Source organism: Alligator sinensis, unplaced genomic scaffold, assembly GCF_000455745.1.
Source record: "Alligator sinensis unplaced genomic scaffold, ASM45574v1 scaffold100_1, whole genome shotgun sequence".
In the NCBI taxonomy this organism is placed as follows: Eukaryota; Metazoa; Chordata; order Crocodylia; family Alligatoridae; genus Alligator; species Alligator sinensis.
Window position 1 is genome coordinate 321413 of NW_005842193.1, and position 11397 is coordinate 332809.

Consider the following 11397-nt stretch of genomic DNA (forward strand, 5'->3'; position numbering starts at 1 on the left):
GCTAGGATCTGGAACCAACTTCCAAGAGAAGTGGTGCTGGCTCCTACCCTGGGGGTCTTTAAAAGGAGGCTGGATGAACACCTTGCCAGGGTCGTTTGACCCCAGTACTCTTTCCTGCCATGGCAAGAGGTCATGATCTGCTCAGGTCCCTTCCGACCCTACCAACTATGAAACTGTTTACATCAGCCAGGCCCTAACTGGAAAAAAGGTTTGAGTTTCCTAAAGCTCCCATTATAGTCCAATGAGAATTATTGAATTACACCCATCTAGCCCTTCTTGAACATCCCAAGCAATCCAGCCTGCTGTCATCTAGATGAACATCACCACCTTTTGGCAACAGCCACACATTATTTATGCTATAGCAGCATAGCCTAGTACTAAGCATAGCTGTCAGATGAATGGCTCAGCTTGCCAAATCTTATGTAAGGTCCCATCTCCTATCTCAGCGATCAGTCAAAGCTATCCCCTTTTTATTTTTAAAATAAAAGACAAAAGATTTCATGGTATGGGCATGAACCACAGCAATGCCAGCTTCTCTGATTTTAGATCCATTAGCAATCTTGTAAGAAAAAAAAAAGAGAGAGGTGAAAAATTAAACTTTACCTTAGTTGCTTTCAACTTCCCCTTCTTGATTAGTTTCTGTATCTTTCTTAGTGCTTTGAGTCTCTTGTTGTATACCCTAACTGCATCAAAACCCACCTACAGAAAACAGGACCAAGGTATTAAATTTATTTGCATTTGATCTAGGTAAACTGCTGTGAAATATCCAGAGCCTGTAAATGAGGAAATATCCAAAACCTTCACAGACTACTTACAGTGGATTTGAGGCTGCTTTTCAATCCATCGATATTGGCATAAAAAATAGGACTGGAAAACTGAAGAATCTTCACACCTTGTGGTTCAACAACCTGTCAAATGTCAGGATCAAGCATTATTTTATTTATCCAGTAAGCAGCAGCATCTAAATGTTGCCAAATGGTGAATCAGTTTGATAGCAAAAAAATCAAGCTGTCATATAATTCATAAACAAAGTGAACTGATAGCGAACTCCTTTACATTTTTAATTCAGAGGTTCAGCTCTGAAAAACTATATGTCCCAGCAGGCGATATAGCCCAACCACTTGGATTTAAAATGGAGGGTTTAATTCTTAGACATTTTACCTTTAGGAGCTGCACTTCTGTATTACAAATGAAGATATAAAAGTCAAGATAAAAGCTTGTAGGTGCCATTATTTAAAACGAACAAACAAACAAACAAACAAACAAACAAACAACTCTATCAACTCTTACATTTTTGTATTCCTTGACATTCTTATAGAGATCTGTGCCAGGAACGTTCCCAAGGCCACCCCAAGAAGGACTAATGGAAACAAAAAGAGAAAATGGTGAAAAGGAAACACTTAATTAAAGAATTATGAACCTGGGATGGTTTCTTAGAATGACATACAAACCTTTATACAATGCTGAAAATATGTCTTAAGCTGCAAACTGAATAGCTCAGTAAGGAGCCTGCTGCAATCTTATATTACAGTATTATGGAAGGAACTCCCCTGACTGGTAGTGGTTCTAACAGACCCTTTCTTAGACATGATACACTTTAGTCTCAGCATCCTAGTGGCACTATTTTTAAAGGTGGGTTAATTGTTTTGGTTTTGGTTTGGTGACAACAGAAAAAAATGGAAAAAAATATCTTTTGGGGTCAAACAGAAACATATTTCCCAGGTTTTTGGTAGAACAAAAGTGAAAGAACACTGCTTTGAACCAAGCCAAAACTCTTAATTCAATCTAAAACAAAATGCATTGTTTTATTTTTCATTATGTAACTATTTTCTTTAACCTTTTTTCCTCTAATTTATGTAATATTTTAAAATTAAAAATTAAAAATGTAAGTTTCATTTTCAAAATGTTGAAACGAAATGTTTTAATTTCTGAAATTAAACATTTAATTTAAAACTTCTTAGAACACATTTTTTCCACATTTTAAATTTCCTCCCCTTTTTTCAACTGAGACTATTTACCAAATTCAACCTGACCAAAACTCCTTTTTTTGCTAACTTATTATTTGTCAAAAAATTTGCTGTTCTAAGGGCCTCTTGACAGCACAGCTCTGATAGACACTGATGACACTGTGCTTTCTGGACTCCAGGGGAAGGAAAGGTGTATATTCAGCAAGTAAATCAGTAGAGGCATATGAGGTAGCTGAGTAGCAAAGCAAAGTCCTATGAAGCCATCTTTCACTTCCATTCACCCTCTACTGCTTTTTTCTGTTGGTTTGTTGCCCTGCATTTTCAGTGATCAGGGAAATACCAGAGCCAGTCAAGAGTTAACCTGTGAATATGAGTCTTTTAACTACATAGTATTTTATATAGTGTCTTAGGGTAACAAAGGAGAATAAAAACTATGGCCACACACATGTGCTACTCTTTCCACAAATTCTGTCTAATGACATGTAGAATAAGCAGCTGCTGAGAATGTTACTTGCCAACATGTTTTCTATCCTATGTGCCCCCACCGTAAATTGATTAGTGCTGAAAAATCAACCTGTAGCATGTGTGCCACAAGTGGCATGGGCAGCCTCTTTGCATGGCACATGACAGATCAGAGAGAGGATAACCAGCACAGTGACAGAGAGAGCAGGAAGCAGAAAGCAGAGCAGCAGATTGGGCAGGGGAAGGGGATTGGAGTGGCACTCTGGGAGAATGCTGGGCTAATTTGTGGTACATCTGCCAAAAAAAGTCTGACCCCCACTGCACTATAGTAAATGAATACAGTAGAAATGCTCTTAAACTTTTTCACATTTTTGAATGTTTCTGTCCCTTTTCTAAGTTCCACAGTCCTGTGGGTTCATAAAAGAGAGATGACTGAGCAAGCAAAAAATTACATTAAATAATCACAAAAGTAATACAATGTGACTATGACAATATCACAGAAACAGCACTGTGCATTAAATGGGTAGATTTTTTTACTTCCATAAAAGTCATAATTTCTCTGCTTTTCGCTAAATTCTTTTAATGGTATAACACTGAAAGGTTTTGTTTCTGTGTTACTTACAATTGAACTCTCACCACAACTGTCAGTAATCCAAACACAAGGCCAGCAAGTAATCCCAAATCGAGCCCCAGAATGATGGATGCCACACATGTGAAAACCCAGATCATCTAGAAAGGAAATAACAAATATGAAGTTTCTTATTTAAAGAAAACTGCTCTTAGTCACAGCAGGACCTCACCAAACCAAACATCAATGGTAATCTACAATTTAAGATCAAAGGTGGTCAAAATACCCTAAGTGCTGATTTGTGTGTTAAACTCTTCCTTTATTTCCCAGCTAGTTTTGCCAATTCCTGTTTTATTATTCATATTTGGATTTCAGGCAATGAATTACCAAGTGTTTCTAACATAATGAAATAACAGAGACCCAGTCACCTGTCATAGAATGAATGAGAACACCACTAGTCATTGCTTTTAATCTTTTCCAACAACACCTATTTTTGTTAGTTTTGCATACAGAAATTGTAAACTTTTTATTTTCTCATGTACACACATTGTAGGAGAACAGTTTATTCTCAGACCCACTGGTGGTAAGGAGGGGTTGTCCTAAATGATCTCCGAGAGCAGGATCTGTACCACAGACTGGTATATATCATATAAAATGAGGGGCATATTCTGAAGTCCTTCCTGCTCCCTTGAGCAAAAGAAACCACATGGGATAAGTCTTGACCTGCTTAGCCTATCATTGCTGAGGCAAAGTTCCCATTGGACTCAAATGGCAAGGGTTTGGGCATCTCAGCTCCCATGCAAAGACTGTTTGAAAATTGATTAAGAATCTCAGAATCTGGCCCATGCAAGATACTGCTCATAAACGAACTCCAGAAAATCTGGGCATGACAGGGAATACCGAAAGAAGACACTTTCTATAGAGTCCTTTCTCCCCCAAATCTCACAAAAGGGATCTTCAAAGAAACTCCCATAAGGCATGAGGGAAGACCTTGGTTGAAATTAGAGGCCTCAAAAAATATAGACTAGGGGCACTTTGACACATGCTCCGGGAGTGTGGGTGAGTACTTTAATTAAAGCGGCTCCAAGAGCTGCTTTAAAGTGCTGTAGCATCTCATGGATCATCATCCCCGCACTTCAAAATGGTGGTGGGGGCACTTGAACTAAAACTAGTTCAATGAGCTTTAGTCAAGCACCCCTACCACCATTTTGAAGCATGGGGACACACAGGAAGTGGGAGGCTGCTGGAGCACAGTAACTACCACGCTCCAGCAGACTTGATTAACCAAGTTTGCTCCCAGCATGTCTACAGACACCCTACGTGTAGGGGTGGATCCACTGGGGGTGCAGTGGTGCATTTGAACCCCACTTTGATTCCTGGTCCACCCTAATTTTAAAAGCAACTGCCTGGCAGTGCCAGCAGAATTTATATTTAGGCAGCAGTGATAGAGTCAGCTGACTTCATGGCTCACTATAACCTACCTGATTCTTTCTAAACTCTTCATTCCACAGGTATCTATAATCCTCTCTCTTTTTTCACTAATCAAGCTATCCTTTCTTGAGCAATTCTGCATCTGTAAGTCGCTCCTGATAATGAACCTCTCATTTTTCAGCCTTGCAGACTGTTTTTAACACTAAAACATTAACTCAGGTGCGGAAATAACTTTCAGTGAAGCACTGGGTGCACTATAAAGATGCTCAAGATGCTTTTGTTCTAAGGATCTGAAAAATTCTAATGGCTACAGGACTAATGAAACAACAAGTTTTGATTTTTTTTTTGCCTAGTTTGCTGTGTTTCAATACATAATATAGCACATGCACATTGCAATAAAGATATACTTGTTTTTGCTTTTATTTTAAACTGACTGATATGGCTGTAAGCTCTTAGCATATTAGTGAAAGTTCTAGTTTCTTTTTAACTGGAGAAACATATATCTTATGTTATATGTGATGATCAGGGATCCAGGTTTTCTGTTTGCCAAGGAAACATATGGTAAACCCGGATTTTCTCATTTTGGAGGAGAAAAACTTGGATTTTCTCCTTTAACAGGAAAAAAATGCAGGAAATAGTGGGTAAGTCTGGTGGTGGTAGGGCAGGGATTTAAGCCCCCATAAGGAGGGAGGGAGGGAGTTGGGCAGAGCTGGGACTGGGGCTGCTGCCCAGTTGGGGTGGTGCGTGGGGCTTGCAGCCTGGGGCCAGAATGCATGACTGCAGGGCCCTGGTGGGGAGCGGGATGGAGCCGCGGGTGGTTTGTCCAGGGGATGGCAGTGGCAGGGGGGGGGGGGCTGCCCCCCTGCCACTACATGCACTCCCAGGGGGTGCATGGGAGGCACATGCCCCCCAGACTTGTTCATGGGGAGGGAGCAGGCTGCCCACTGCAGGCTTGGTGCTCCCTGTCCTGCTCCCCTTCCACCGGGGCCTCTGTGGCCCAGTGGGCAGGAGCTGGCACAGCACAGCACAGCAGAATAGGGTGGGGAAGCTCAGTGTCGCCACTAGGATCCTCATGCTGCCATGGCAAGACACCTGCTGCCCGTCCAGCAGTAGGGGTGATGGCGCAGGGTTGTGCCACCTGCTGCTGCTGGGCGGGTAGGGGGTGCCTCGCCATGGCAGCGCAGAGCTCCCAGTGGTTGCACTGAGCTTCCCTGCCTGGTCCCACTCTGCCCTGCCAAGCTGGGTCCCACCTGCTGGGCCACAGAAGCCCCAAGGGGAGGGCAGTGGGGTGGGGAGCCCACACCTGCAGTGGTCAGCCTGCACCCACCCCCTCCACAGGCTCTGCTCCAGCTGTGCCCACCATGGAGGAGGGGAAGCTGGACTCCATGTTCTGCTCCACTGCAGCAGCTGCTGCCTCCTGTGGTTGGCAGCTGGGGCTTGAGCTCTGCTGCAGGGGGCAGGGGGCTGTGGACCTGGGTCCCTGGCCCCATATTCCTAGCATATGGGGGCCCCCCTCCAGCACGGCTGGGGGTGCGGGGGGCTGTAGGTGGGGAAGGAGGGGCAATGGCATGGGCAGACCCAATGTTCCCTCTAAGGAGTAGTGGTCCGTGAGCGCACCACTTTGGTCCTGCCTCCCCCTTTCAGCAGTGTGCAGTTCGCCGGCAAGTGTCCAAAAGTAACTGTCCAGGGGGGAGCGGGCAGGGTTCGGCCACCACCCTTCTCCATGCTGACTGCTGCCCAGAGCAGCGCAGTGAAGTGCTGTGGCCCAGCTGTCAAAATCGATAGAACAGAAAGGGAGGCACCAGGGCATGGACACTTACCAAAGGTAAATTCCTCACTCCTCATCTGGGGCAGGCAGCAGCTACTCCCAGAGGTGAGGCAGGGACAGGGATGGAGACAGGGCCTGGGGTGGGCTCTGCCAGCTCCAGGGAACAGCTCCACTCCCCGCATCAGCTTGGGGAGTGAGGAGGCACAGTGGAGCAGTTCCCTGGAGTCGGTGGAGCAGGCAGCAGCTCCTCCGAGGCGAGGCAGGGACAGGGATGGGGATCTGGGGCCAGGGCAGGCTTTGCTGGCTTTGGGGAACTGCTCTGCTCCCCTGCAACACCTTGGGGAGCAAGGAGGCACATGGCATCAGGGCTGGGGAGTGGAGCAGTTCCCCAGAGCTGGTGGAGCCCACCCCCGGCCCCAGCTCCAGCCCCAGCTCAGGAAGGAGCTTCAGTAAGTGACCCACGCCACAGCCCAGGTTCTATCCCGGTGTGTGCGCGGCCTTAAAAAGTTTGTACACAGCAAGACTTTTACTTGTGTGTGGCTGCACATGCGTGCAGCTTAGAGGGAACACTGGGCAGGCCTAGCATATCAGGGCTGCTCAGTGCCGCAAAGCAGTGTAGGGGGACAGCTGCAGCTAGACCCATGTCTTGGTGAGTGAAGCAGGTAGGGGGAGCTCTGATTTTCCATAACAAAAAATCCAAAAACAAACACCAAAATGTATAGGTATTTAGAATTTATTTTAAATAAAATATTATCTTTAATATATATTAATGATATATTTATTTTAAAATAAAATAAATACAAGCACTGGTAGGCTTCTAAATTACTTTAAAATTGTAAATATATCAATAAAATAGTGTGTTCAACTGATATCTATATCTATATATCTAGAGTGGTGTTTCATGTTAATCACAGAAAAATGCAGGTTTTGGGGGTTTTAAACGGAGAATGTGCACTTTTTAAAACAGAGAAAACCAGGATCCCTGGTGATGATGCACCACACTAACTGCACCCCACTTTTCAAAATCCTAGATCTGCCCATAACTAGGTGTGTTTGTGCCTGGAATCCTTGACAAAGTGCTCTTATGCTCACATTCTAGTTCATATTGTTCCTGCTCTAAAAAAGAGGTGAAGACTGTGGGGAGCTATTAATTCTGGAATGGAAGAATAATGTTGCTATTGCAATGTATCTGGAAACATTTGAGAATCGTTTACAAATTGAATCATAATCAGAACATAAAGGGTCATATTCCCTGGATCATCTAAGATGGCAAAGCAAATTTGAAAAGCAGAATGATAAAGGAGATTAAGACATATTTACAGGCTCCAGCTTCACAAACTGCTGTATACTGTGCTGGTTGCCAATAGTCAGGGATTGCCAGTGTAAGGGGATTCCATAACCTGGCACTTTATGACAAGATGCTGGTAATTAAGGTGGTAAAGATCTGCTACAGTGGTCCCAACACATCAGGAAATTTTCACTGACTGTATCTGAAATTTTCACTGCTTTAGGGGCAGCATATGTATTGGAGATGAGCACAAAATAGCCATTATGAACCAGAGGATATGGTTTAATTCTGTTTATGTGAATAAAAAGGATGTGAAAGCTAGGAGAAACCTGGGGAGTGATAAAAACCATAAAGAGAGCCAATACTAAAGTATTTAGGAAAAAAAAGTAGATTACTTACAGCATCCACCTTATTCTGTCTCCACAATCTGGGAACATCACATACCTGCATGAACATCCCTTTCAAGTTGGCAATGACAACAGCTGCCAACACAGACTGTGAAGATATATAGTGAAAACAGCATTATTCATAAGAAAGAAATGCACTTTAGGGTGCTTAAATACATCTTCTCATTATGAGGTATATCCTCATTGTATACTATGGAACAGAGCCTCAGCTGGAGATGCTAGTCCAGTTCACTACAGCTGAGTGTCTGGACTTAAAAGGTATAATCTCTGAACCAAGAGTTCTAGATTTTTGCATTTATTAGGCCAACTGAGAAATTGCAAAAAAAATTATCCTTTTTTTGGACTTAAATGGTATGTCAGCAAGTGTACTTCATAGGTGAAATACAGTACCTTTTGCAAGGGCTCTAGCAATTTCCCCAGAGCAACAATGGCAATCATAACAATCCCAGCTGAGATTAGGCCAGCAACCTGCAAAGAAGACAGTATTTATCTGGAGTAAATGTTTTTAGATTTTCTATGTTTCCAGGTTTGTTAAGAATAATATATAGATAGCTTTATGTCACATTTTTATAAACAAGCAAACTGCTAACATATTATTTTCTTCAAATGTACATGAACAAATGCTAAAACAATTAAACTAGAGAGGTCAAATAAGCCTCAGCAGCCCATGTAAATCACTACACATATATTAATATTCTCAGGAAGGCTGATCTGTATATGAAGAAGAGAAAATCTACAACTACTCCATGTTCCACATGGCAGTGTAAGGACACTAAGAAGCCCTAGTCTCCCTCTAGTGGCTGATGCACACTGTTCATAAACCAATTACACTTGCTGAGATGCTGATCTTTTTTTTCCCCGTTAGTAGCTTCTCGTGATTTTACTGCAAAGAGGTCTGGGTTCAAATCTCAGCATCAGCACAACTACAAGTAATATGATTAACACCAGCATACTGTTATTACAGGAGCATACTGTGGTTAGATTGTGCCCTATGCAACATTAAACAGGACTATCTTGAAAAGTAGTAGCTAGAAAAGCTCATTACCTGAGTTTTTCCACCAGTGCTTTCCTGGACAGCAGTACGTGAAAGTGCAGTTGTAGCAACAAAACAGGAAAAAGCTCCTGAAAACACATTGCTGATCCCAAAGGCAATAAACTCCTAGAGGAAGATTAAATGATGATGATGTAACTGTAAATTTCTTAAGATAAATTTGCAGTCCAAAATGACAATATTTTCCTGTAGGTGTCTGAAAAGTGAAATGTACAGTAGTCTCTCACAAAACACTGTATTAGTAACACTGGTTCTGGCAAGTATTTTGGAACCTGTTTACACACTTTTTTGCACTGATTTAGTTCAAAAACCAATATAGTTAAATTGGTACATCTCCCTCATGAGAAATTTACCTATAAAAGGTAATTTTCTATTTACCAATAAAGGTAAATAGCTGATTTTCAAAAATTTCATCTTAATATGTTATATTACTATAAGAATTCTTATACTAGTATAACTGTATACATAGATGAGAGCTGTACCTTAACTATGTTGGTTTCTAAATTATCATTAAACCTATTAAAAAAAACAGTGTGTAGACTAGCCCTTACTTGATGCACAACATTTCATCACCAATAGAGCTGGTTGGACATCTTACAATAAAACAAAGCTTTATCAAGATTTGCTGGTTTATTGAATCCAAAATGCTTGTTCAAAACATCTCTGTGCTGATAAACTTACACTGAATCCAAGGCAGGGTTCTGAAGGAACCTTGCCTGGATCCCCAGCATGGCTGCCCTGAAGCCAGGAACACTAGAGTATGTGAGGTCCCTGGCCTCCAGGGACTGGGGGATTTAGATCAAGTTTAACTTATGTTGATTGAAGCAGTCTTCCAAGGACTCCTCTACCTGTTCAGCACAATCCCCTACACCTCAAAGTCATGCATCTCAAAGCACGTTCATACACAGAGAAATGAAAAGCAGGTGTAACTGTGGATCAATACTTACATAAAGTCAGTCATACCATCTCTACACACCATCAGATACTTCCCCTGAATAAAGATTACCAGTAGTTGACCTTTCAGGGAAGCTTTAAGTGCCTTTAGTTTACTGGAGCAACACAAAGGACTGGGGCTTGGGACCAATACTGTGGGTTGTTCACACCTGTCTTATCTTTATGTACTAAATTTGTAATATGCTGTAACTGAAGCCCACATGTTATCTGCTTCTTGCAATAGTTTAATATCACACATTAGAGTTCACTCAGATGTGAACCATTTATACAATCTATATTTTTTCCATGTGGCCATGTAAGCAAACATCAACTTAACTTTAATTTCCTTAGATCTTAAACTATTTTGGTTTCACATACCTGGTTTCCATCAATAGCATAATCATACTTGGTTGCATATACCTTCCCCACAGACACAGCAATAGCATAAGCGACCACAGCAATGGAAAATGCAGCTGCTGCCATTTGTGAAAACATGCTGACAACTGGAGGTACAGGAGGCAAAAACCTAACATTCATGAAAATATATTTATATCATCAGCTTTGATCAAAAAACTGCATTCACTAGAAATGCTAAGAACCTTCAAAAGCAGACATGTACATATCACTTATAATGTGAAAGGTAATATTCCAAATTAATACAAAAGTAGAAAGACCTACTGACATAAAATATGATTATCTTGCTTCATATGGCCCTAATCTTGACCATATTAGTTAGAAACAAAATTCCCATTGGTTTGAGCAAGATAAAATTTGACTTTGCAAAAGCAAAGGGAAGAAATATATTTTTGAAGGTTGAATGAAGGACATTGCGTGTTTAATTATTCTGTTACAACACTACATCATGTTCTATACTTAGCACTTTTCATCAGAAGATCTCAACAACATTTATATCCAGCCTCATGTTCCCACAAGAATTAATTAGTTGTGGCTTGTGCATCAGCTAGGAAGTGCAGGTTCTTGCTGTTAAGCGATTAGAATCTTTTAGGCCATAATCACTCAGTAAATTCCTTGAAAACTTTATTCTTGCAAAGATACAAATTGTATTTTAGAATTAAAACCTGATGTATAGATACAGACTATGATCAGACTATTCACATGAGAATGGGTTTTCAGGATTGTACATGTATTTGAGTATTTTTATTTAAAACAATTGAAGTTTATAGTATTTTCCATTACAAAAATTCACTTTGCCAACAGTAAATTATCATTTTGCAGATAACTCCCAATGAGTTAGATCAAAATACAATTAATAATAATATTTATCTGACTCATTGAGGGTTATCTGCAGAATCAGCTATTGTTGCCAAAGTGAATTTTTGTAATAGAAAATACTACAAAATCCAAATAATAATAATATTTTAGTGTTTTCCATTGCAAAAATTCACTTTGGCAACAGTAGCTGATTCTGCAGATAACCCCCAACGAGTCAGATAAATATTCTCATTATTCCTCTTTTACAGATGCAGAAAAAGTAATCCTGGGAAATGTAAGGAAATACTAA

The 11397-nt window shown here is 41.2% G+C and overlaps 1 protein-coding gene across 1 annotated transcript in view; it reads right to left on the reverse strand.

The window, feature by feature from the left end:
- SLC26A4 (solute carrier family 26 member 4) overlaps nt 1-11397 on the reverse strand; it is a gene marked incomplete at its 5' end in the record, with an annotated part of 40543 nt that overhangs the window by 12758 nt on the left and 16388 nt on the right. Inside the window, 8 exons of the mRNA XM_025207377.1 lie at nt 604-699; nt 816-908; nt 1291-1360; nt 3052-3158; nt 7884-7979; nt 8282-8359; nt 8937-9050; nt 10254-10401. Of these exons, the coding sequence (XP_025063162.1) occupies nt 604-699; nt 816-908; nt 1291-1360; nt 3052-3158; nt 7884-7979; nt 8282-8359; nt 8937-9050; nt 10254-10401 (802 nt within the window). The remainder of the gene's footprint in view (nt 1-603; nt 700-815; nt 909-1290; nt 1361-3051; nt 3159-7883; nt 7980-8281; nt 8360-8936; nt 9051-10253; nt 10402-11397) is intronic.